This window comes from Marmota flaviventris, chromosome 2 (assembly GCF_047511675.1).
Source record: "Marmota flaviventris isolate mMarFla1 chromosome 2, mMarFla1.hap1, whole genome shotgun sequence".
In the NCBI taxonomy this organism is placed as follows: Eukaryota; Metazoa; Chordata; class Mammalia; order Rodentia; family Sciuridae; genus Marmota; species Marmota flaviventris.
The window spans coordinates 73,069,094-73,096,470 of NC_092499.1; the positions used below are offsets into that span (position 1 = coordinate 73,069,094).

General features: G+C 39.7%; 2 protein-coding genes across 2 annotated transcripts; both read left to right on the forward strand.

Moving 5' to 3' along the window:
- Positions 1 to 66: 66 nt before the first annotated feature.
- Positions 67 to 11,476, forward strand: L3hypdh (trans-L-3-hydroxyproline dehydratase). Its single transcript, XM_027929622.2, has 5 exons — positions 67 to 654; positions 5,175 to 5,344; positions 7,647 to 7,769; positions 7,855 to 7,992; positions 10,711 to 11,476. The coding sequence occupies exons 1-5, from the start codon at positions 147 to 149 to the stop codon at positions 10,834 to 10,836; spliced, it is 1,065 nt and encodes a 354-aa protein (XP_027785423.2). The 5' UTR covers positions 67 to 146; the 3' UTR covers positions 10,837 to 11,476.
- A 3,036-nt stretch (positions 11,477 to 14,512) lies between these two features.
- Positions 14,513 to 16,263, forward strand: Gpr135 (G protein-coupled receptor 135). The gene has a single exon (XM_027929842.3). The coding sequence runs from the start codon at positions 14,513 to 14,515 to the stop codon at positions 16,007 to 16,009; it is 1,497 nt and encodes a 498-aa protein (XP_027785643.2). The 3' UTR covers positions 16,010 to 16,263.
- Positions 16,264 to 27,377: the final 11,114 nt, after the last annotated feature.

Sequence of the window (27,377 nt, forward strand, 5' to 3'; positions counted from 1 at the left end):
AAGCCCCGCCCACACTTCCTGGTTTAGTCTCAATGCCCCGCCCCTAAGGCTGCCACGCCCACTAGCCTTCTGGGTTAGGGTGAGTTGTAGGTTCCTATCCTTGGGCGAGCACCGCTGGGCAGTGGTGGAGCTGCTGGACACCGACAATGGAGAGCGCGCTAGCCGTGCCACACCTACCCCCACACGACCCGGGGACGCCGGCGCTGTCGGTGGTGGACATGCACACGGGCGGCGAGCCCCTGCGTATTGTGCTGGCTGGGTGTCCAGAGGTGGAAGGGCCCACTTTGCTGGCCAAGCGGCGTTACATGCGCCAGCACCTTGACTACGTGCGGCGGCGACTCATGTTCGAGCCCCGGGGTCACCGGGACATGTACGGAGCTGTCCTGGTGCAGAGCGAGCTTCCGGACGCTCACCTGGGCGTTCTGTTCCTGCACAACGAGGGCTACAGTTCCATGTGCGGCCACGCAGTGCTGGCGCTTGGCCGCTTCGCCCTCGACTTCGGGTTGGTGCCTGCACCCCCAGCCGGCAACTGCGAGGCCCGTGTCAACATCCACTGCCCATGCGGGCTGGTGACCGCTTTTGTGGAGTGTAAGGGCGGCCGCAGTTGTGGCCCTGTGCGCTTCCACAGCGTCCCGGCCTTCGTGCTGGCCTCAGGTAACTGGCGGGACCCTCCATCCTCTATCCGGAACGAAACTAACCACATTAACTGTCTCTCTGGGTTGGAACCCAAGCGGTGCAACTAACACACTCCGCATGCCCCTGCAACCAATAAAAAAGGTGATTCCAAATCACTGCAAACTGTGTCAGCATCTTAAGCTTTGCAGATTCGGCGCGTGCAGTTCAGTTAAACCGCAGGAGATCCTGGAGCGGTGAAGAATTGGTGCTTTGCTTACTGAGAGCCTTTTAGGCCTTTTCTTGCATTCCTAGATTTCACAGTTGAATAAAGCAAAGCACACTAGGGTCAAGGAAACAGCAAAGAATAGCCATACCAGGGCTCCAAAGTATGTTTGATAAACACATTATTGCCCCTAATGAGTTACTAAATATGGTCTTTTCTTCTGTTAAAAGTGCCTTTCTTCTTTGGATAAGAATTAGAGAATGAAGTGAAAATACAGATGTTGCTGTTCTTAATTGCTTTAAGAACAGGGACATGGCCTGGGTTCAAATCCTGCAACCACTTAAAACTGTGCATCCTTAGATTATTCAACCTCTCTGAGCTTGTTTCTTCATTTATCTCATAGAGCTTGTTAGGTTTAAATGATAGTATGTTGTATACTTAGAATTTTAAAACTATATAAAATGTGTTCCTTGAGGTGGAAAGATTGCAGGATTTGTAGGATTGTTGAGAGGAATTGGGCTGTGAATGAGACTAGAACAGGCATTTTTCAGTCTTAGAGCAAACTTAGGCAATTTAAGCACACAAGTTGATGATGGATGCCTCTGGGGAAATTGATGCCATTTTCCCCTTAGGAGAGAATAGTGTCACATTCCAATTGGCATTTGAGGGAGACAGAATCTATGTTTAGAATTGCATCTGAAAAAACCCTCAATGGTTTACTGATGCTACCTAGTTTTCCCCTAGGTAACCCCAGCTGCATTAAAAGCACTAGATATTGTGGGAATTGACAGCTGGTCACCAACTACATCATAGTTCTGGGTCAATTAGGGCAGGGGAAGCCAACCCCTCAAGGACAATAGTTTCTGAGAGCATCTCCATGTGACATCACAATAATTGGTGGATAGTAATGGTCACTTTGAATAAAGAAAATGAAATCCTATATTTTCTACTTGGAAAACTGCATAAAAGGCAGATGGCAGTATTCAAGGTCACTTGCTTTGCATCTCCATATTCAGTGACCATGGGCAAGAAAGTCCATGCCTCCATGTCACAGTCTGTAAAATGAGGATGACTGCAGTACCTACCCCAGAGGGCTGCCGAGTTTATCTTCAACACACAACACTAAAGGGCATTCTCCTATGTTTTGTTTACTGTGTTCCAATTGCCTAGAATAGTAGGTAATCAATGAATATTTATTGAATAAGTAACTAAATAAATGAAATTTAGAAGAATATGCTGATTTGCAAATGTAGCTGTCAGTGCCCCTTGAGAAACTTATTCTCACTGGAAATTAAACTTTTGTCTTTATTGTTAAGATGTATTGTATCCCTAATCTGTACCAGGCACTGCCCACACATTATCATGTAGAATTCTGAAAACAACTCTTAGGGAAAATAGCAATTCCATTTTATACACAAGGACACCAAAGCCATAGTAAGTGAGGCCAATCAGATTGCTTCCCTCTCATCCTTGAAGTGTTTGTTGTTTGAAGAGATGTTTATCAATTTTCTGGAAAACTAATGTATAATACTTTGTTCACACATATGGCATGTTTTAAAATGTCTTTCTTGTCCAACTGAACCCCAAAAAGGGCAAAGGCAATGTTTTATTTATTTTACTTCTTGTATACCTCTTAGATCATATACAATAATTAGCATATAGTAGGTAGCCACTAAATCTCAGGTGAAGTAAATCAAATTAAAATTGTAGTGATAAGCTTGTATAAAATAAAAGGAAAAACCTTAAATTTTAGATTGAGTTCTAAATAGAGGTTGTATATTTTAGTGGAAAAGGTTTGGGTGTTGGAGTCACCTCATCCCAAGTTTGATTCCAAGCTCCACCACTGATTTTGTGCGTAACAGAGAATAATGTGAAAACAGTAAATAATATAGTACAATCTCTTAGGGCTGTAGTAATTACAACATTAATGTAATGAATCAATGTGAACATACCTGGCACTTAAGATGTAGTCACATGAGAAATAAATATCTTAATTTTTAATGTTAGTAAATTTCTGATTAAAAAATAAAATATTAATGGAATAATATTAATGGACAGAAGTTAAAAAAGAGGAAATTGAAACTCAGATATATTATCTTTCCCAATTGCCTATTCTAAGAAAACTAGAGCCCAAGATTTTAAAGAGGGTGGGCTAGGGGAGCAGTTACAGGCTCAGTGACCACTTGAGCCAGCTCTCCCACTCCTCCCTGGTGCAGGATTGGGGCCAATGGCTTGTTTAGCTACACAGTCAAGAAGATGGTATAGGCAGACTAAGTCACATACTGTTACTCCTGCCCTCTGGTAGGTACCAATCTACACGCTCACACCCATCATTTAACCATAGGTTTCCATATTCAGCAGTCCTTCATTACTACTTACTTCCTCATTCTCCTTTCCTTAATCCTGATTTCAGGTTGCATCCACATCAAGATGAAGACATTTTTCAATGTTGCTGTTAAGATCCACAGGCACATTTCATTCTTTTGATTATAAATTTTCTTTATTTCAACACATATGTTACAAGGACTTCTGTAGATTAGACCTAACTCCTAGTATACTGGTATTGCTGTATTACTCTGTAAAACTCAGGTACACAAGGAATATTTTCTTTTTCACGACTTATTTTCTAAAATTGAGAGCCCACTCTGTCCTGTTGGGTGACTTGGCCCCATACATGTTATATGTGTGAGCAAAGTTTTCCTCAAAGTGCCACGCTTCAGAGGAGGGCCCTTTGGCCTAGCTTGCACAGCTGACCAGTGAAGTGAAGCTGGTCAGTCTACTCCATGTGGCCCTTGTCCTCATCCCCTGCACTCCCGCTCCTGATTGGCTGTGCTGTTCCACCCTGATGCCCTCCTGTGGTGCTGTGAGGAAGTCAATACAGTCCTCTGTACTCAGGACATTTAGCCTCCTCTCTCCCTAATCCAAAAGAAATTATCAGCTAATAGAAATATTTCTCCCTTCAGACACTCTAGCCAACAAATGCCTTTCCCCTGAGAATTAGGTTTCCATTAAAAAAAAAAAAAAAAAAAAAAGATCTACTTTCTCCCTTGCCAGGTGCCTTCCCCAAGGCAGGGACCACCAGACCAGCTTGAATTGGGGAGAAGGAAGAGAGGAAAATATCAAAAGGAGTACCATTATGGTTTGGATATGTGGTGCCCCCCAAAAGCTCACATATGAGACAATGCAAGAAAATTTAGAAATGCTTGGTTAATCAGTGTATTAATCTGTTTGAATGGTTTAACTGGGTGGTAACGGTAGGTAGGTAGGTGGGGTGTGGCTGGAGGAAGTTGGTCACTGGAGATGTGCCTTTGGGATATATATTTTGTCCCTGATGAACATTGCTCTCTGTGCTTCCCAAGTGTCATGTTCTGAGCTGCTTTCCTCTGTCACTCCCTTCTACCTTCATGTTCCGCCTTATCTCAGGCACAGAGCAATGGAGTCTGCCAACTATGGACTGAGACCTCTGAAACCAAGAGCCTCAAATAAACTATTCCTCCTCTAAAGTTGTTCTGTTCAGGTCTTTTGGTCATAGTGGCAAAAATCTTACTAAAACAAGTAGAGACACTTTTAATGTCCCAAAACATCTTCCAACCCATTCCTTTGGAAATGCAGATAAAGGATTTCAAAGAACTGACCTTTAGGTGGAACTTTAGATATGTAAAATCCTGATACAAAAATAACACTATGTGATGTCTGCTATTGTACAATGGCTTTTTCCTGAGTCTTTGCAGAATCACTTTGAGATGAAAACATGCAGATGATATTTGTATATAATTTATAGAAAAAAAATTCTTTCAAAAATTTTGTTTTGACCTAGCATTTGAAGAAAACCAATTTGTGAGTAGAATTCAAATTCTATTTTAAACTGTTACTAGTAGTAAAATCAGGGACCTACATTTTCCTTTATAAGGATCAATTTTATACCTGAGGGTTTTCCCTCCCTTGGTCTCTATGATGTTTCTCAGAAAAGGGCTTCATAGTAGTTAACAAATATGTATGTATGATATGGGGTGTGACAGCATTCAAATGTTTTACAACTTAATGCAAACATCATCAAGTTAAAAATAAAAAGATGCACCCATCATTACCTGATGCTCACTCTTTTGAAAAATGGATTTCTACTTCATTCCTTTTCATGATACCAAAAGTTCTCCCTGCAAGCTGGGTACGGTGGCTCATGCTGGTAATCCCAGCATCTTGGGAGGCTGTGGCAGGAGAATGGTGAGTTCAAAGCCAGCCTCAGTTCTCCCACAGAATAAACATTTAAATATTTAAAATGCTGTGAATGTTTTGATAAAATACTAAAAACAAACTGATTTTCAAACATCTTTTTAAGATCTCATGGTGGATGTTCCTGGACATGGAAAGGTGGTGGTGGACATTGCATATGGTGGAGCATTTTATGCACTGGTTAGTGCAGAAAAGTTTGGACTTGATGTATGTTCTGCGAAGACAAGAGACCTTGTGAACACAGCGAGTGCAGTGACAGAAGCAGTGAAAGCTCAGGTCAGTCCAGTCACTGCCATAATAGCAAATAACCTCCCTCTGTGGCATGGAGAAATAGAATGATCATGTCCATTAAGTATCTTAATAGGGTATTGGTTAAAATCTTAGGTACTAGAGCAAGGCTACTGGTGAGCTCTGGCTTTGCCATTTATAATATTCATAACCTTGTACAAGTTACATAACCTCTGCATGCCCCAGTTTTTAGCAGATATTATACAATATCTGCTTTTAGGGTTGTTATAAAAGTGAAATAAGTTAATACATGTAAAAGACTTAGAATATTGCCTGGTCCTTAATAATAGCAATAAATGTTAACTATTAGTCACTTTTTAATATACCTATGCTGATATGGCTTATGGTTATTTGAAATTACAATAAATATATTATACAATATTCCATTAAGTTGAAGCTCATGTGTTTTGCTCTATGTGGTTATTCTGTATTTGCTATATGTGGTTATTAGATCTGATAAAAACTCTTATTTCAATAAGAAATTAATGAAAAATTTTCTTAGTGAATTTTTCTTGTATTGCCTAGAAGTTACTCAAATAACTATTCAACTAACTAGTTTGTGCTTGGGATAAAACCATCTTGATAAAAATCAGTTTCAATAATGAGTCAATAATATTATTTCTAGCACAAGTCTGCCATTTTACCTTGAAGTCAGAACTTAGAGATAAAATACATAATTTGAATGTTTTGGCACCTAAATATTTAATTACTAATAGTAAAAATTAACTTGTGAAAGGCAATGTCTATTATACTTGCACTCGTAATTTCTAATGGACTCAACACTCTTGGCTTTAATTAAAAACTTAAGTAACAAATGAAAATATATGCTATATTGCTATTCTAAATTTTCATTTTTCTGAAACTTTATGTGGATATTATTTAGTCAGGAACTTTTAAAGAGCAAAAATTATATTTTTTTCTATCAAGCAGAAAGCTAATAGTTTTAAAAATTGGCACACAATAATTCCATTTGTTATGAAATTGAGAAGAAAAAGACATGTAAAAGTAGTAATTTTGAACTTCCCCATAAAGTCTGAACTTCTCACACAGATGGTAGTGACAAGGGTGGACCCTGATAGAGGGGAGATTTTGAGAAAAATATGAAGTTCTATTGCTGATGTATCAGATAGTAGAACTACTTTGTCAATTGCTGACCATCAATACTGATGATGCAAATTTAGGGAAAGACCATCTGTGGGGGGAAGGGCTAAAGTTAATATAAATTTTCCTTCTTTCTTTTAACAAACATTTAGCATGAACTTATTGCATGTCAGACATATGCTAGATGCTAGAGACCCAAAGGAAGAACAAACCCTACCTTATCTCCCAGGAGCTTGAGCTAGTGGTGGGAAGGATGGGGGACATACTTGTGAAGCTGTGAACAGTGTGTTGGAGTAGTACTTCAGTGGAGTTGGGCTCAGGGGCTCAGAAAGCTAAGATCTGATATGCAGGCCTGTTTATCGTGGTTTTAAATGGACTCTTTGGCTTTTAAGAATCTAGATATGTTCAATTTTTAAAAAATAACAGGTAAGTGGGAGTGAAATATACTAATTATAAGAATAAATGGAGAAGATCATAGTACTCTTAGTCTACTAGACAATTGGAATTATAGAAACTCGGGGAAAGTTAAACAAGTAGATCTCCCAAGAAAACCTGGGAGCATTACACTTTTGGGTCTTAATGTTCCTTACCACTGAGGACCTACCAACTCGGCCAGTGCCAGCTTCTGTGTCTGCTGTTTTTCATGGAACCAACTGACTTCATCCTCTACAGTATCTTTCTTTCTTTTTTCCCCTGTTCAATTGCTTCTCTTACCCCAAATCTTCTAGATCCTTTTAACTTTTATTTGCTCATGGCCTCTCACAGTCCTTGTCTCTATCACTGGAATTAACCTCAGCTCTAGATACTTAGTGCCTGATTTTTCTACATTCTCCCCTTTGGGCTCCTAAGAATGAAAATACGATGGCTTTAGCTACAGCCAGCCTGTGGACTTGGGGCCAGTGCTTCAAAAAGTATGTGTTTGTTGAGGTGTATGTATAATAGAGGACTGTTCTTTTCATTGAAGCTATATGCAGGTCAGTTTCCTTAGAAGGGACCCAAAGTATGATAACAACCAGAAATAATTAAAAAAAAAAACTATCTAAAGAATAGCATCTAGCATCTGGTGCCTTGCCCCAAAATGGTAAAGATTGAAAAATTTAAGAGTACCCTATCTACATTATTGAAAAAGATAAATTTGAAATAAAGCATTTATTTTACATATGGATAATTATTTTGTTCTTATTTTCAGTTTAAAATTACTCATCCTGATAATGAAGACCTTTCCTTTCTCTATGGAACTATATTAACAGATGGAAAAGATGCTTATAGTGAGGAACCAACCACCAACATCTGTGTATTTGCAGATGAACAGGTATTAAAACTGTAATTGTTAGCCACAAACACCAGGTTCTATGGAACTAGAATACTCTGAACATTTTTCCTTTATGCTGAAACAGGTTGACAGGAGCCCCACTGGCTCAGGAGTGACAGCCCGAATTGCTCTGCAGTATCATAAAGGCCTTCTAAAACTAAACCAAACCAGGATCTTCAAAAGCAGTGCAACTGGCTCTGTGTTCACAGGGAAAGCTGTGAGGGTGAGTGTCACCTTTGTTTCTTATTTGTAAATGTGTTGCTTATGAAACTGAAGAGGACTGAGTGAAGAGTTCTCAGAAGAGATTTATGTGTGTGTGTGTGTGTGTGTGTGTGAGAGAGAGAGAGAGAGAGAGAGAGAGAGAGAGAGAGAGAGAGAGAGAGAGAGACACTGAGGATTAAACCCAGGGGTGCTATACTACTGAGCTATATCCCCAGTCCTTTTTTTTGTTGTTGAGACAGGATCTCCCTAGATTGATGAGGCTGGCCTTGAACTTGCAATCCTACTGCCTCAGCCTCCAAGTAGCTGGGATTATAGGTTGTGCCACTGGGTCCTGTTCATAATAGAATTTTAAAGCAAGCCTGTAAAAACTTCTGTTCAACTAACATATTGGTTCTCAAAGTTTAGTCTTGGGACCCCTAAGAGTCCCCAAAATGCTTCCCATATGTCTACAAGGTCAAAACTCTGTTAATAATAAGACTAAAATAATAATAATAATAATTGCTTTTCACTCTCATTCTCTCAAATGTATTCAGTGAAGTTCTCCAGAGACTACATGATGGGTGATATCCCAACCAACTCAATGCAAAAGCAGATATAAGAATCTAGCTGTCTTTTGTTAAGCCAGACATGAAAGAAGTTTGCAAAAGTGTAAAACAATGCCACATTTCTCATTAAATTTTTTGCAAATATATTTCACAAAAATTTCTTTATACATTAAAGTGTAATCACTGTAATGGGTTTATTGTTTTTAATGAAGTAATTAACAAATATCTTTAATTCTCAATACAACAAATATGGATAGATATAACCTTCATAAACCAAACCTCCTTGAGGTCCTCAAATCTTAAGGTATAAATGGTACCGAAACCAGAAGGTTTGAGAACCAATAAATTATGGTTTGGGGATTTTGTTATTATTTTTTGTTTTAATCTACAGAGTGTTTTATTTTATATAATAGAATGTAAAAACCATGAAAAATTGTAAAAAGCAAAATTTTTGTACTGAAATAAAATTTTAAATATGTTAACAGGGCCAATTAATCTACTTATGGTAGCAAGTGAAATCTACCCCAGAATGAATACATGTAGTAAATGAATCTCTATTCCTTTAACATAGAAAACAATCCATCCTAATTATCAGTTATTTTCAAGGTTTGTTTTTTTCTGAATATGGAATTTTCTTTAAGTTAGGTATTCCTAGATCATAGATTGATCTTATGGTATACCAAACCATTTATAGCATATGAGAACACTTGGAGCACAATGTCTTCAGAATTTGAGCCTGAAGATAAAAATAATAATATAGAATATTTACTAGGTACATCACTGTGTATCAATTTCCAAGCTAAGAATGTTATACATACCATATTATTCATTTAAACCTTGTAAGAATTCTAAGAGACTGGTACTGTTATGATCCTTTTTTAATAGATGAAAAAATAGAGAATTAGAAAGCTTAGGTAAATTTGTCAGAACTTAGTTCATGAGTAGCAAAGCCAGGCTATGAATGTGGGTCTCTCTCAACAGACTCTATGCTGTTAATTATTACATTGTACTGCTACCACTCAAAGCCAAGTTTACCGGTGCTTGATATTATACCAGCTTTGTAACAAAATAATAAAATTACTGTACCCTATTTTAATATTTGACATTTACCTTTACCTTAGTTGTTCTTATTTACAAGATTTGAAAGTAAAAATCAACTTCAAGTAAGATTTTCCGTTATTTATTTTACAGTTATTAATCAGGCTTACCAGAGTATCTTCACATGCACTATAAGCCTTTCCTTTCTGTCTGGGCTCTTCCAGGCTCTCTGATGGTACTTTCTCAGTCTCTTTCCCTGCCCCAGCTTCTGCTCCCTGTCCATCCAATTAAGTGATTCCAGCATTTTATTCTTAGCTTCCTTCCATCTCATCTACAATTTAATGCCACTAGACACTTTCTTCCACTTTCTAGACTTCAGTTCTCAACCCCTCTGCTGCTGATGACTCCTAAACCTTCATCCCTACAATTCCTGTCTTGCAACTCTTTCTGATCTAACACTTTTATTGCTGGTCACTATCCTCATCTCTATGAAGAATGAATGTCCTCAAAGTATTTCAAACTCAACTTGTTAAAAAGTCCATCCTATGGACTAGGGCTGTTATTCAGTGGCAGAGCGCTTGCCTAGCATGTTTGAGGCACTGAGTTCGATCCTTAGCCCCCCATAAAATAAAGGCATTCTGACCATCTACAACTATATTTTTTAAGTCCATGCTACCATCCTTCCTTCCACATACTCCTCTCTTATTCCCCATCTTAGCTAATGGCATCATTAGTTTCACTTCCAAGCACGAAACCATGGTCTTGTTTACCTTATTTTTAATTTCTTTCTACATTGTCAATGGGCCAGTCATTTCCACCTCCAAAGTATTTCTATATTATGTTATCTTTCTCCATCTTTACTAAAAACTACCTAGTGCCTCTGGATTAAACCAGTGAATCAAATTTCTCTCTTAACAGGTTTCTGGGCTTCTAGTCTCTCTCCTCTTCAATTTGTCCTTCATTTTATGCTAAACATATCTAAAATACACATTAGACCACATTAGTTACTTTCCTTAAAATTTTTCCATAGCCCTTGGGGTTCCTTTAGCACGATAAAAATCAAGAGTTCAACTTTTAAGCCAGGTAACAGTATGAGTGAAATATTTTGATAGGATGCTCCTTCCATCTTTTTTCAGGAAGCAAAATGTGGTGACTTCAAAGCGGTTATAGTGGAAGTATCAGGACAAGCGCATTACACAGGTACAGCAAGCCTTACTGTAGAAGATGACGACCCACTGAAGGATGGATTTCTTCTCAAGTGACCTCTTCCGTGACTTTTAAGGGATTTCCTTCCAAAGTAATTATTATCTGTAATCAATGTTTCCTTTAAATTATGTGTTAACCATTATTGAGTGAATCATGTCATCTAATATCCCTTCTTTCTAAAATAGTACACTGTAGTGAAATAGACAATTATCCCCCTATTTTCAAATGGACTTTGATATAAATATCACTTATGTCTACTATACAAAGTGCCAAAAATTCAGAAACTTTTCTAGTCATTATCTTATCAGGTAAAATAGAACCTTAGTTACTTAAATATTACTCTATGGTAATTGCTATAAGATTTTGTTTTAGAGATTCTTTGAATAAAATTTGTAATTGTAGCCTTCTCAACAATAAACTTTACAATTTTTTTAGTCTTCTAGTTTTAGTAAAGTAATGGCCTCTATAAGCAGCATATAAAGGATATGGATTATTAAGGGGTATCCAACACTTAATATAAACAGCCTGGGTGGTCAACTTCTGTGAGTAGGTGTTACTTTAGCTGCTGCTGGGATGTGCTCCAAGCTGCAAATTGGGCTCCTATATTCACAAGTACTAAGTGTCATAAACTTATGCTAAGACTAATTAGTAATCAGACTTGCTATCTCTTTAAGGTGCGTGCGTGCGTGCTTGTGTGCGTGTGTGTGTGTGTGTGTGTGTGTGTGTCCACACATGTGCATGTGTGTGTGCATGGTAGATATGGAATCCAAGGTGGGTACAGAACCCAGGACCTCAAGCATGCTTAGTACATTCCTACCCACTGAGTTACCCTCTGGCTGCTCTAAGGCTTTTATAAAAGGAATTGTCCATTACATTATTGAAGTGCAAGTACATAGTAGAAATTAATAGGGGATAGGGATTTTAGCTCTGTGGCAGAGTGCTTGCCTAGCATGTGCAAGGCCCTGAGTTCAGTCCTTGGCCCTGAAAAAAAAGAAAAAAGAAATGAATTAAACAATGAATCTTTATAATGGAATGAGTCACATTATCAACCACATAGAAATAAAGAAGAAATAAATGTAGACCTTTGGCACTCTTGCCAGACAATTCTTATCTGTGAGCGTGTTAAAATATTTGATTGTTAGTAGTTGTCATAGATTGAAGCACTAAAATCGTCTCTTTTAATGTGATGCCCTTAAAGAATTCAGTAGACTCTTTTGTGAGGTAGGTAATAGTATTTTCTTTCTAAACATACAAAAACTGAATTAATTATTTATTTTACCAGGCTTTATCACCCAGTAAATCCAAACTGATCCTGTCTTTAGTTCTATGGTTTTACCTGACCAAAATTAATATTTTTAAATTTCCATGTTACACAAAAGCAGTTATGGTATTTTTCACTTGGTCTTTATGAAATTCTGTGGCAAAGAAAGCACCAAAGAAAAGTGACACTATCACTAACTCAGTGTGACCATGTACTTTTTTCTACAGATTAAGGCTGTACTTTAAAAAAAAAAAAATTAAAAGTGAACTAAATAACAGTGAACAGAACCACTCTTTTCTCTCCAAATCTCACAAGTCACAATAATTTGAAAAAATACATTGCTTAAAAGTTACATTCTATAGCTTTTTATATGCCATGTTACATAGCCTCTACTATAATGAATTATACTCTGCAATAGGTATTAGTATCCCATGGTTACCAAGGGTGGGAATTTCATCCCTGATATTTAGAATTGTCAGTTCTGGGTGATAATAAACAAATGATGACTTTTAGCCAGTTTTATCACTGTTTTGGAATTCTCTACAAACAGCATAGCTCTTGTCAGCTGCACCAGGGTGGATCACTCCCTCTGCAGATCCTCTGTGTGTTACTGCTTGTCCCAGTCAGAAGAGGGAGAAGCAGATCAGGTATGTCAAAATAACTCTCCAAAGGTCATTCTAGAGGCTGTGAATCTAGACTTTTGACTCCACTATTTTCTTACTATACTTCTTCTATCTCTACGAAAGGACAGTTAGAACTTTTTCAAGATACAGTACTTGAATAATGATGGTGTATTTCTTAAACATTCAAAAATTGGTATTACTTAACTCTTCCAAAATTCTAATCTAAACCAGAGCCAAACCCTTGCAATACAACAAATGTTATTCTATATTTTGCCCTGTCTCCTTTGGGGTCAGAAACACTAGGGAGATCACCTCCCACCTCTGCCTGTCTGGCCAGTCACCAAGCCCTATTGATTCTACCTTCTAAATGTTGCTCACTTCTACTCCATCCTAGATCACTAAGGGTCTAACCTCACCAACTAAAGTATATCTGATCTTCCCCTCACTGGTTTCTTCCCTTAAGTACTTAAATGTCTTATCACAAGTAGAATGAACCAAACATCCCTGTTCCTCATCGTCACTCCTTGCCTTGGCATTCGAGTTTTTAGATTTCTTACTCTCCACTCACTGGGTACATTTTCTCACCTTCCATTTGCTAGTCGACTCTTAAGTCTGATTTCTGCTTCATTACTACTTGGAAGCTATACTTGACCTAATTGTCACACTTAACTGTCTCCACAAGGTTTATGCAATCCATGGTGGCTGCTTCTGCTTGCTACTTGCAGGAGAGTATATTACACTAGGAACCCCCCACCCACTTAGTGCTGAGCTCACCCACAGAGCCACTCAGTGAGATTCCCAAGGCCTTTAGGTTGAGACCCAGTCCCCATTAAACCCACCTAGTACTGCCATTGTATGAGTCCAAGTCCATCTCTCTCCTTCACTATGAACTTGCATTGCTCATTGCTTCAAGTCCCCCAAATTCCGTAAGAGTTGGGTCATCCTTCTCAAAACTCTCAAAAGCTACAAATTGCATAATATCCTTAAGACAACATTCCTCATACTTTGGCAAGTGTATAAATCACCTGTGAATCTTAAAATGCAGATTCTCATCCAGTAGGCCTGGGGGGAGCAGTTCTACCAAATCCTCAGGTGATATTAATGCTGCTTAGTAGGAGGGCTACACTGTGAACAGTAAAATTCATTGGCAAATCTATTTTAATTGCTTGTTTGGGCCCAGGTTTTACAGGTGAGTTCCCCTGATCTGGTAAGCCATTTCAACTCTGAAATACATGAAAATCCTGTTTTCAGATAAAGGACAGGGCTGACCTCAAGAGCACAAATGACTTTCCTGGGGACATTCATTACCTTCCCTTCTTTACTGAAGACAAAAACATAAGCCTCATTAACTCTCTCACAGCCTTGTTTTGTGCCCTTTAACTGCTTCTTAGTTTTTTTACTACTCCCTAGCATTCCACCTATGGTTCCTTTGTTTCTTCATTTGATATTCTATCCCTAAGCAGTCATACTCACGGTATGACACTGAACCTTGAATAAATCTGTTCCACAGTATGCGGGCCGGTCTCCTTCCCTAGGAGGCCAACCTGGCTGGCACTCTGAAGCTCAAACCAATAGCTGGGTAACCTCAGGGAAAGGCGGGGTGTCAGGGGCTGGCTTTTCTGGGGTACTGGGCTGGCGTCCCGCCCCGCGCTCCTGCGTAAACACGCGGTTCCCACGGCAACGCCTGGAGCCCACGTCAAAGGCTCCGCCGGGTCCTCGGTGACCGTCACCCCTCCCGCCCAGCCTGACTCCCCGCAGCGGCCGCTCCCCCGGCCCAAGCCACCTCTCCGGCCCAGAGGCCGCCTCCCCGGTGCGGGATGAACAGATCCGCGGCCTCCGCGGGGCCCCATGGAGGAGCATCCGCGGCCGCCGCCGGCCCGCCCACCAGTGAGCATGGCCTTGCCGGGCGTCCCACATCCCGGCGCCCCCTCCGCGGCCGGCTCGCCTGGCGGGACTTCCTCCGCGGCGACATTGGCCGCGCTCTCCTTCAGCACCGTGGCGACCGCAGCGGCCGCGGCGCTGGGGAACCAGAGCGACGCCAGCGGGGGAGGCAGTGCTGCCGCTCCAGGTGGCGGCGGCGGCGGAGGCAGGCCCGGGGCGGCGGGGACGGTGCGGGTGACGGCGGCTAGGCCGGCGCTGGGCCCAGAGGCGGCGCCGGTGCTATCGCACGGGGCAGCGGTGGCAGCTCAGGCGCTCGTCCTGCTGCTCATCTTCCTGCTATCTAGCCTGGGCAACTGCGCGGTGATGGGGGTGATCGTGAAGCACCGGCAGCTTCGCACCGTCACCAATGCCTTCATTTTGTCGCTGTCCCTGTCGGATCTGCTCACGGCGCTCCTCTGCCTGCCCGCTGCCTTCCTGGACCTCTTCATTCCCCACGGAGGTTCGGCGCCCGAAGTCGCCGCGGGGCCTTGGCGCGGCTTCTGCGCAGCGAGTCGCTTCTTCAGCTCGTGTTTCGGCATCGTGTCCACTTTCAGCGTGGCCCTCATTTCGCTGGACCGCTACTGCGCCATCGTGCGGCCGCCCCGGGAGAAGATCGGCCGGCGCCGCGCCCTGCAGCTCCTGGCGGGCGCTTGGCTGGTGGCTCTAGGCTTTTCCTTGCCCTGGGAACTGTTTGGGGGATCCCGGGAGCCCTCCTCAGTGCAGAGCTTCCATGGCTGCCTTTACCGGACCTCTCCAGACCCCGCGCAGCTGGGCGCGGCCTACAGCGTGGGGCTGGTGGTGGCCTGCTACTTGCTGCCCTTCCTGCTCATGTGCTTCTGCCACTATCACATCTGCAAGACCGTTCGCCTGTCGGATGTGCGCGTGAGGCCAATGACCACCTACGCGCGTGTGCTGCGTTTCTTCAGCGAGGTGCGCACTGCCACCACCGTGCTCATCATGATTGTTTTCGTCATCTGCTGCTGGGGCCCCTACTGCTTCCTGGTGCTGCTGGCCGCGACCCGGCAGGCCCAGGCCACGCAGGCCCCTTCTCTCCTCAACGTGGTGGCTGTCTGGTTAACCTGGGCCAATGGGGCTATCAACCCTGTCATCTATGCCATTCGCAACCCCAACATTTCCATGCTTCTAGGGCGCAACCGCGAGGAGGGGTACCGGACTAGAAATGTGGACGCTTTCCTACCCAGCCAGGGTCAGGGTTTGCAGGCCAGAAGCCGTAATCGCCTTCGAAACCGCCTAGGGGCTTGCAGCAGGATGTCCTCCTCCAACACCGCCAGTGGGGCTGGAGGTGACGTGGCCATGTGGGCCCGCAAAAACCCAGTTGTGCTTTTCTGCAGGGAGGGACCACCAGAACCTGTGACAGCAATAGCCAAACAGCCTAAAACTGAAGCCGGAGATACTAGCCTCTAAAAAGGGCTGGGATGGACAGCTTTTGAAGGCGAACTTCCACCCCTTCATTTAATGATACAAGATTCCAGGGAGAATCATGGATTTCATAAAGCCAAACATTTAAAACTAAAGAGAGGGGGCGGGTTGCCACTTCCCCCCAAACAACATAAAAACAATGTCCCCTTCTTCAGAAAGTGCCAAAAGGAATGTAAAATGCAAAAATTAAAACAATCTTAAGCCACACAACCAAGCATTGTGAACTTAAGTGCCAAAAAAATGACACAAATAAAATTCACAATTACTGAAAAGCTCATATTACAGGAATCACACTGTGAAACAAAGCAAAAATCACTGAATGCAACCAGTATGTGTTCAAATACATAGTTTCAGGATTGAATGGAGACCCTCAGAGCTGCTTGAAGGCCCCTCTAAATCACCAGCATTGAATGAAAATCTTTAGATTCTAGAACTTGCACCTCTGACCATGCTTAGGTGCTTAGGGGTGCTTAGGTTTGCGAGCAGAAAATTCTTATCCTTACATAAATTGGTGCACTTCTTTCCATCCTTGTAATCTTTGTGGGAAATTTTAAATTCAGATCTTATTTTGAAACCATTTGGGGATTCTGAAAAGTTGGATTTTGAAAGTTGGTTAATTACTACATAAAACTTAACCATCTGAAGGGCAAATAGCATAAAGAAATATGACTGTTCAAAAACTATTCCAAGATTATTCATAAAAATGACTCTCCCTTCCACCCTTCTTCCTGCCACCCCCCCCCATCCCAATTACCTGTCTTGGGAAATTTGGAAGCTTACCCTTACTTACCTGCTACTCTCGTTTATGATAAGTTTTAGGATGCCATTTTCAGAAGGCTTTCACATTTTAAAAAGATAATAACTTTCATAGTAGAAAAACCTTTTGTCTTTTGACATTAAATTTGATTTTTTAGATCCCACCCAAACTGTAATTTGAAGTCAAATTGATTGATCAGGGTAAGTGATGCTATTAAGTACCAAGACTGGCTTTCCTAAATGGCATTTAACTAATTGAAGATAATTCCAAAGAGAAATTCTAAAAATAGTTTGAGAAATGGCCACATTGTTGGAATAATCAACAGAGCTTTCAAGAGGTTCATGCTCTCCTACATTTTGGAAGTTGAGCATATCTTTTTTTTTCAAGTAGCTGATTGCTGCTTTATAGACATGACCTGTTTAAAATATTGTTATCTTTACCAAAAGGAAGAATAGGTGTGAGACTATTATATGAAAGAGGGCATTAAAAACAAAGGTGTAAAGTTGGAGAGGTACCTCAAGCAAATTGCAGATGTCTTCAGAAATGTGAGAATTGAGATGCTTTTTACAATAATTCAAAAGCACAATTTAGGATTTGTCTATGTGAAATTTCTTATATTGAATGTCACTGTACACAGAATCATTTGCTCAGAATTTTAAAAGATGTTTTTCTGTTTTTTTCCCTCTTTCCTTCTCGCCACCCTGTTCCTCTTTTCTTCAATATTTCACAGCCTTAACTGAATAAGAACCTGGTATGAAAAGTCTTCAGCTCTCTATGAAGATTTCAATATGAAATAGCCAGCATTTTTTCTTGTATTTAAAGTTGTTTATTAGAATTTAAGTCTTTGTGTGACTTTTGTAATCAAAGATGGAAATACATGATTCCTGTCAGAGCAAAACATGTTTTAATTTTTTTTTTCTGCTTCTCTGGGTATCATCACAATCCAAAGTATATAAATTATCTGCATACATTTTGCTACACTCAATATAGTACAAAGTAGATGAGATAATCTATTACTTATTATCATGAAAAGTACAGCGTTAATAGCACAGGGCTAACATGTAACATGCATTGCCTGTTAAAGGCGGGGGAGGGGGTATTTTGGCATTGTGTGAAAATGGAAGTATTTTCTGGGATTTAGGGAGAGATGATAAAGTCTTCCAGTTTTAAAACATACCATAGAAGAGGACTCAGCCAATATGAACAAAGAGCAGAAAGAAAGAGAGACCTTAGGAGGTGGCATGGTATAAAGTAGGGTTTTGTCTGAGAAGAAAGGAAGAAAACAAGCAAACTCAAATGTGATGTGAAATAAACCTTCCTGGTCAGAAAAGAGATAATCTAAGATTGGACATTCCAAGGTTAGCATGAAGGACTTCAAGGAAGAAAATTAATTCCCCCTCCTTTTTCAGTAGAAGGGAGTTTTAAGGAAGGAGTGGCTTGTGAGTGAGACCACTCTGTTAGTGGCTCTAAGAATCTTGGTTGGCAATAGGGAGAATGTTGCTAGTCAGTTACTGAACAATTTACAATGTTGTGAGTGAGTGTTTATTTTTTTTATTTGAAGATATACAACTATTGGTTGGCAGAACTAGAATTTTCACTACGGTCCTGGTTGGGCCTTAAAGTACAGTGTTCCCTTGTCTACCTTCTGGTCCTCCTTGAAAGGCTACATGCAGGGAAAGCAAGGAGGAGAACTTATGTTTCCATCAGCATCATCAGTTACCGTTTCGTTTGCTACTCTATGTAAGTCAGTTTCCTTGGTGCCAAGGCTACTAAGGGACAGAAATCACAGTACCAGCATGGGGACTGCTTACTGCCCAACTGAGGGCTTAGTGCTTTATGAGAATCATCCCTAATCAGGATTCTTAATTTACTTGTGGGAAAGAAAAGGTACAGCATTTTCAGAATAGGTTATCAAAGAAAGGAGATGAATTTGTAAGCACAAGATATTCAGATAAAGGTCAGCAATAAATCTGGTCCCATGGAACCAATATGGTTTCATATCTTGAATAAAAGAAGGAGAATGATTCTCAAATAAATGAGTCTTAGTTCTTTCCTCATGTTTACCGTGAGTGTGCAATTACTATACAACTTAGTGGGAGAAAGGGAAAGAGAATATCGGGATGCATATGCCAGAATGTAATCCCTTATGTCTTACTCTGTTCTGGTTTGAGTATTTCATTTGGGTTGCAATAATAATAGACACAAGTAGTACTCTATATAGTTCATTAGTTAATTTAATATTTAGAGCAAATTTATGAAGAGGATATTGTTATTATTCTTTCTCCCATTTTACAGATGAGAAAGTTGAGGCACAGAGGTGTTAGATGATTTGCCTAAGAATACACAGCTAGTAAGTGCTAAAAGTAATATTTGTACCTGGCAGATAGTTGCAAGAAGTGGTCTCTTAACCACTTAGAGCCTATCTTGTTTAAAAGTTAGTAGGAAATCTGGAAAAGAGACAGGGAATACAAAGACAACTATCAAAAGGATTAAAAAATAGATATCATAAAATTTAAAAGAATGGATTTGCTTAGTTTGGAGAATAGCTATAGCTATAAAAGATGTGTGCCATTTTATTTTATTTTACTGTACCAGGGATTGAACCCAGGGGTGCTTACTGAGCCACATCCCCAGCCCTTTTAGTTTTTATTTTGACACAGGGCCTCACTAAGTTGCTTAGGGTCTCACTAAATTGCTGAGGCTGGCCCCAAACTTGCAATCCTCCTGCCTCAGCCTCCTGAGTCACTGGGATTATAGATGTACACCACTATGCCTGGCTCAAGATATGTGCTTTTTGAATATATGAAAAGTTTCTGAGCAGTTGTTTTCTGGAATAATCTCAACCCTTTGGATGATGATCCCAATATTCCATCTTCTCTATTCCTGCTCAGAGCAGCTGAGCACAGTTGGAGAAAAACTATAAAGTCGTATCAATTAGTACTGTCTGCAGCTAAAATCCATAGCTTTGCCAGACCCTGCCCCCCACCGCCCAACAATCTGAATCTTTTCATTTGTCAACTCACTCTTTTTGCACATGTTCTTGACCTTCAGACATTCGACACTCAGTCATTTAACTGACTCTATCCTCTTGGGAGATGATCTTTGCTCCTACTTTGCCAAGAAAATAGAAGCCATCAGATATGTCTGTAGTTTCATATTTTAGTCACTAAACCTAACAAACTAACCTTTCTCTGGTATCCTTAACCTTCCTGCTGAACCAAATCCCTTTTATGAACATTTAAACATGTTCTAAGCTCTCGAGAGGAACAAACTCGCTCCTATCCCTTTTCTTTCCCTCAGCTCCCTCCTTTCAACCATAATCACCACAGGAATGATCTATACTTTTTATTGATTTAAGTCCTAATCCATAGTTTTAGAAGCATAAGAAAGTCATTATTGGGCTGGGGATGTGGCTCAAGCGGTAGCGCGCTCGCCTGGCATGCGTGCGGCCCAGGTTCGATCCTCAGCACCACATACAAACAAATACGTTGTGTCTGCCAAGAACTAAAAAATAAATATTAAAAATTCTCTCTCTCTCTCTCTCTCTCTCTTAAAAAAAAGAAAGTCATTATTTTTCTGCAACTCAGTTTTTCCCCACCAATCCCCTATTCTGCCAGATTGGGGGGAAAAATTAAGTCAGCAGCATCTGGGGTCTAAGGACGGGTTAAGGGCAAGGTTTTGGTGAACATGATTCAATCACGGTCATTCGTCCACACTGGCTTCCATCCAGGCATCCATCAATCTGTCTGTAGATTGACATTCATAATTTGCTGAATAATTGTCTCCCACTTCCACACCACCGAGGACTGTGGCCACACTCATAAGACTATCTCAGGCTGCTTTTTAAAACTTATTATTTTTTTATTATTGGACATGCTTTTATATTGTTGGATCAATAAATCAAAATGATATATAAAACACACACTGGGAGTTTCCCTTCTGGAATGACAGTGACAGGCTTAGTGGACTTGATCCACAGTGAAATGACTATAACTAACAAAAATTATTGAAAAACCAACCAGTTGAAATCTCTTAGAATTGATCTAAGGGCATACAGAAAATTAAGGAATATTTATTCAAGAAAAGTCTACTAAAACTCAGACATGAGTAATAAATCTGCAGCATTTGAATTATATCCACCATTTCTTCCCTGCTTCCGGCTCAGTATGACAGAAATTCCATTCTAGATGTGTATAGCCAAGAGCATAGACTTCTCCCAGCACCCAAAGACTATGGTGTTTTTCAGAGAAAGGCAGGTCATGAGAATGACTCATCTCTCCAGTTGCATATTGCAAAAAAAAAAGGTGAACATAGCCAAGATGTTAGGGGTGCTCGTCTTCCTCCTTACCCCACTCATATGACAGATGTTATACCCCAGTTTCACTATGCTAAGAATACTGGGGCCATGACTGCCCTGAACCCAGTTCATTTGTATGACTGTGATTCTATAATAGGATAGGCAAGCTGAGAAGACCAGGGGACAAGCGCTCCCACTCAGTGCCCTGCTTCTAAAAGAAGGTGTCACTTCAAAAGAAGCAGGCCATTGTCCCTGTCCCCAATGTCAGATCTTCAGCTCAGAGAATTTGCCCAGCTAGAGAGACAGGCCTTTCACAAAGGGTTATGAAGTTTTACTGAAAGAAACTAATTTTATTTGAAGCACAGAATGGGAAAGTTCGAGTCTAAAGTCATTCTCAAAAACAATGGCATTTCGGTGATAAGCAATTAAGAGCTTCCCGAGAAAGAAAAGCTAAATCATAGACCGTCTAGATTACCAGGGAGGATCAGGAAAAGGGAGAGCTAGGAAAAGCCTTTTTGGGGGCTAACCCTGACCTCAGAAACTAGCCATGTCATTGGGTCAGACTCAGGAGCAATTGATAACTTAGAGCATTGTCAATAACAATGGAGCAAATAGGGAAGAATTAGTAACATCTAACCACTAGATGTCATGAGGAAAAGAGACAGTCCTACAGAAACTGTCATCTTGTGGGTGACTGTGGGCCTACCAAGGCCATGCTGAGGAACAACACCAGAGGCATCACACTGTACCAAAATAGTCCAGCCACCATATCACTAAACGAACAGGCAAACCACAATGACAAGCCCCAGAGAAGGAGCAGGGGGAACGTGTGTCCAGAGCTTTTACATAGTTTCTCCAGAAGGGCTCTTCCCAGCCCTCTCTCTCCTTCGTTCTATCTAAAATGTCCAATATGTAACAACAACAATAACAGCAACCAAAATGTGTAAGACATAAACAGAAATAAAAATGTGTAAATGAGGGCTGGGGTTGTGGCTTGGTGACAGAGAACTTGCCTAGCATGTGTGAGGTACTGGTTCAATTCTCAGCACCTCATAAATAAATAAATAAAGGTCTTGTGCCCATCTACAGCTAAAAATATTTTTTTAATGTGTAAATAATGCCCCATGGGGGACAGGAGGTAGGCAGTAAGAACTGTTTGTGAGAGGGAACAGATGTCAGATTTTTCAGTAGCCATTATTAAATATGTTCAAGTAATTTTTGAAAACCTATGCTTAAAGGAGTAAAAGAAGGCATGTTAATGTTTCATCAATAGAGAATATCAATAGAGACGAAGATCATAAAAAGACATGAAAATTTTGGAGTTGAAAAAGTATAATAACTGAAATTTAGAATTTACTAGAGGGTCTCAACAGTAAATTTTAACTGGCAAAAGAAATAATTAGTGATCTTGAATATAGTTCAAAGAGGTAATGCAACATGAAGAACAGAGAGAAAGAGAATGAAGAAAAACAAATGGAGCTTCAAGGACCTAAAGGAAGCCAGGAGCAGTAGCACATGCCTATAATTCCAGCAGCTTGGGAGGCTAAGACAGGAGGATCATGAGTTCAAAGGCAGCCTCAGCAATGGAGAGGCACTAAGCAACTCAGTGAGACCCTGTCTCTAAATAAAATACAAAATAAGGCTGTGGATATGGTTCAGTGGTTGAGTGCCCCTGGGTTCAATCCCCAGTACAAAAAAAAAAGACATTATTAAGTGCCCCAATGTATATCTAATGTGACTTTCAGATGAAGAGGAGAGAGCAAAAAGGGCTGGAAAAAATACTTGAAATTGCTGCAGTCTGGCAAAATAACTGGGGGGTGACGAACAACTTGTGTACCTTGATACAGCAGGAGTGGGAGCCGTTTATTGTAGGACAGGAGCGGTATATATACATTCCACACAGCTTATCTTAATTAACATAAACTAGATACAGCAGTCAACCAATAAGGAATCTCCACACTTAATGGCTCGCTGGAGTTACTTCACAAACCACTCCCTCTGGCAAAATGCCAGGCGCCATCCAGACTTGTTTACAGACTCTAACATTTGCCAGGTGCCATCAGACTCTAACAGAAATAATGGCTGTGAACTTTCCAAATTTGAAGAATTAATCTTCACATTAAAAAAAAGTCAATGAACTTCAAGTAAGATAAACACAAAGAGATACACACAAACACATCACAGTAAAATTGCTGAAAGAAAAAAAGGAAAAGAAATTCTTGAAAGCAGTAAGAGAAAAACTACCACATACAAGGAAACTTAAGATCAATAGCCGACTTCTCATCAGAAACAATGGCAGCCAGAAGGTAGTGGGATGACACATCCAAGAACAACTGTCAACCAAGAATCCTATAGTTAGCCAAACTATCCTTCAACAAATATATGTTGAAAAGCTACTATTTTAGCCAACTTTTTAGTCACTGTGACCGAAAGACTTGACAACAATAACTTAAGAGGCTCATAGTTTCAGAGTTTCAGTCTATGGTCAGCAGTTTCCATGGCTCTGAACACAAGGTGATGCAGAACAGGATGGTGGAAGTGCGTGGCAGAGGAAAGCAGCTCAAGACATGGCGACCAGAAAACAGAGAGCAAGCTCTGCCCAGTAAGGATTAAATATAACCCCCAAAGTCACATCCCTTGAGACCCACTTCCTCCAGCCACACCATATCTGCCAACAGTTACAGACCGGTTAATCTCTCCACTGGTTAGGCCACACCTCATGATAATCATTTCACCTGCAAACATTCTTGCATTGCCTCACACATGAGCTTTTGCGGGGTCACCTCATACCTAAATAACCATAATTAATTTTTGATTCTTTGTGTTAATGCAAGTGAAGGCATATTTTCTTAATTTTCTCCCTTTAGTACACAAAAGTTATCCAACTATAAACTATTCTGTACATTGCTTTTTTTTCATTTACAATGTATCTTGGAAATTCTTCCATATGATATGTTGAAAATGTCCTTATTCTCTTTTTAAAAATCTTTTAAAAAATAGCTACATGGTGTTAGGTATTTGGGGGCATGGTCCTAAATGAATGTCTGAGGTTCTCAAGGAGATCTGTCCTCTCTGGCTGGACTGTAATTCTGCCATCATCCTGCCAAGTGTGTTTTTAGGTTTGTCTGTTCATTTCTCAGTCCTACAGTAACCTCTCTCATCTAGGCCTCATAGTGATTTATTCTACATGTGTGCAGCCCATAAGGGCTAGGGATGTAGCTCAGTTGGTAGAGTGCTTACCTTGCATGCACAAGGCTCTGGGTTTGATCCCCAGCACCACACACACACACACACACACACACAAATGCGTGCAACCCAAAAATCTAATACCAATGAAGAAGAGCAATCCCCACACAGACTTTTCTTCACAGGTTCTCCCTTATAATATGCTGGTCCATAAATTCCAATCACTTCAGCTGCCTTTTCAATGTGAGAAGACAACCTCCCATTACCAAGATCTGAAAAACAGCACTAAGAAGAAACATACAATAACTTACATAATATAAAATGCACATAAAGCTCTTAGCACAATACCTGCATAAACAGCCAGTAAATGCTGGGTTTTATCATATAATCTGTTCATTAACATGAAATTTTACCTCTAATGTTTTATTAAGAACAAAAATCTGTTGTAAAATATTATATTTAGAGTAGCTTCAATTTTAAAAATAAACTTTCATTAAAATAAATCTGGGCAAATATCTACCAAATAATAATATTTTAACCAAACAATATAATTATAGATACTCCTTAGTTTCTAATGATTTTCTCTATTATATTTTTGTAATAAGGACACATTACTTTTTCAAAAAATATTTATTTTCTAGTTATAGGTGGACATTATGTCTTTATTTCATTTTTATGTGGTGCTGAGGATCGAACCCAGTGCCTCACTCGTGCTAGGTGAGCACTCTACCACTGAGCCACAAGCCAGACCAAGGACACATTACTTTAAAAAAATGTATAATAAAGATAATCTCAAAAGAGCATTTAAAGAGTCTATGTTGAAGAATGAAGAGCAAGTCCCTCTTCTTTGTCTTGAAGGGAGTGAAATCATTTGCTGGTTTGCTGAATATAGTGGACCCTTGGATTGTGGGGGTCTGTAGGCTAGGGGTACTGCCTTTTCTGCCTCCTAGCCTCCAAGAGAAGACAGAGTTACTTACTGTAGGAACCCTTCTGAGTTGTGTGTTTAACTAGTTAGAAAAAATCCTGGGGGAAAAATTCAGTTACATTATAAGCCAAGACTATTTTTTATAGTTAATCATTTTGTTGTATGATACCTCTTTGTTGGATTTAGGTCATTTTTGCACCCAATATTGAGCACTTTCATTAGGTCTTACAGATATGAGGGAAAGTAGAGGACAATATCATTATAATACCCCCTTTTGCATGTTCCTGACTTCTCTGCAGCTAGGGCTTCCTGTGGCTTTAGTTAAGAAAGCAGAAACCACCATATACTAATATTTGTTATCATGTTCACTGACAAAATTGAGCGGGCTCATCTGGATGCCTAGCATCTGTCTCCCAAAGCATTCCACTTTGTTAAAGAAGGCTACTTTTTTTTTTTTTTTTTAGAAGAACATACTCTCTGGGTAAAAGTAGAAAAATTACTTCACTAGATTAATAAAAAATATATCTTCAAAATTTAATATGCTCAAGGGTCCCACTATATGGACTGTTTAAAATAAAAGCAATTTTGAGTTCCCTTGTTTGCTCTTTGAAGACCATACACTTGATTTGAACGGACAAAAAACAAAACAAAAAAAACTTTAACAATGTTTTATCTTTAACTACAAGGATGAAAAACAAACCAAAGGTGAAAGCATAGAATTACCCACATCCTGGTGATCCTTAAGTTCTTGCTGATTTCTGGATGTCAGAGGTCCACAGCCAACAATGTATTTCCTTGGTAGCATAAAGCTTGCATTTTGGAAGCCTGAAATGCTGATAATTCTCCACAAGGAGGCGCCATTATCAAATACAACAATTGTCTAAGCAGGCAACATGACTTTTTTTTTTTTTTTAATATATGACAGCGGAATACATTACAATTCTTATTACACATATAGAGCACAATTTTTCATATCTCTGGTTGTTTACAAAGTATATTCACACCAATTCGTGTCTTTATACATATACTTGGGATAAGAATGATCATCATATTCCACCATCATTTATAACCCCAGGTCCCCTCCCTTCCCCTCCAACCCCTCTGCCCTATCTGGAGTTCATCTATTCTTCCCATGCTCCCTCTCCCTACCCCACTATGAATCAGCCTCCTTATATCAAAGAAAACATTCGGCATTTGTTTTTTTGAGATTGGCTAACTTCACTTAGCATTATCTTCTCTAAATAAAAGCAGAGCATCATGGTGCATTAAACTTTCATAGCTTTTACATTCTTATAAAAATTTAACTCTCATTATCATATAAAATAGTGTATCATCTTAGTTCTATGAAAGCTAAGACACATATCATATGTTAAATCTATAATTTAAGCTGAGAATGCAGAACAAGACAGTTTTTTTGGTGGGAAAGGAAAGGTATAAGTAGGTAATTATAATAAAAACAAATTTTCTTGTGCTTTAGTTGTTTCATCTGATCCAAGGGCCCTACCATATGGTCAGCTTTGGCTTTCCAAGTCAAATAAGAAAGATTAACCTTGGCTAAAGTCTCCACTTATAAGGCAAAACACAATTAGTTATTTAGTAGCTTTTCGCCTAATCCATAATACACATAGTCATTATATTTTAATATAATTATATTTTATATATAATTCTTTAAAATTAAAGCAGTGAATACTTACTATATGATGGAAACTCGTAAATATTGATAATAACATTTCTCAATAGTCATAAATGTTTTTGAAGTATTTAAACAGGAACTTAAGGACCACCAGGATGTGGGGTACTCTATGCTTTCACCTTTGGTTTGTTACTCATCCTTGTAGCTAAAGATAAAATGTTGTTAAAGTATTTTTTCTATAAATGTAAATATATACATAAATTTTTGTTATAATTATCTCCCAATGTATAATGTTAATACTAGAATTTTTTTCTTTCATTTCTTAATCTTTCAAAAAGAACTTAAATGAGTTTAGTGCTATGAACATTCAATTAAATTTTCATTTAAATCACTTATTTCATAACACATAATGTGTGGCTGGAACATGTCAAGGCAACTGAGAAATAAGGCAAATTTTTTTACATTTGGAAAATAAAATTGGGTTTGCAATTTAGAGAGTTTTAGTCTTATAACATTTTCTTCTTTGGGGAGTAGAATTTTGGATGTAGCAGTATT

What these genes read in the sequence shown, in the direction of transcription:
- L3hypdh (XM_027929622.2), top strand. Translation starts at nt 147, where the DNA reads ATGGAGAGCGCGCTAGCCGTGCCACACCTACCCCCACACGACCCGGGG. An exon ending in CAGAAGCAGTGAAAGCTCAG is followed by an intron (nt 5,345 to 7,646) that starts GTCAGTCCAGTC and finishes TCTTATTTTCAG; the next exon opens with TTTAAAATTACTCATCCTGA. An exon ending in TCACAGGGAAAGCTGTGAGG is followed by an intron (nt 7,993 to 10,710) that starts GTGAGTGTCACC and finishes ATCTTTTTTCAG; the next exon opens with GAAGCAAAATGTGGTGACTT.
- Gpr135 (XM_027929842.3), top strand. Translation starts at nt 14,513, where the DNA reads ATGGAGGAGCATCCGCGGCCGCCGCCGGCCCGCCCACCAGTGAGCATG.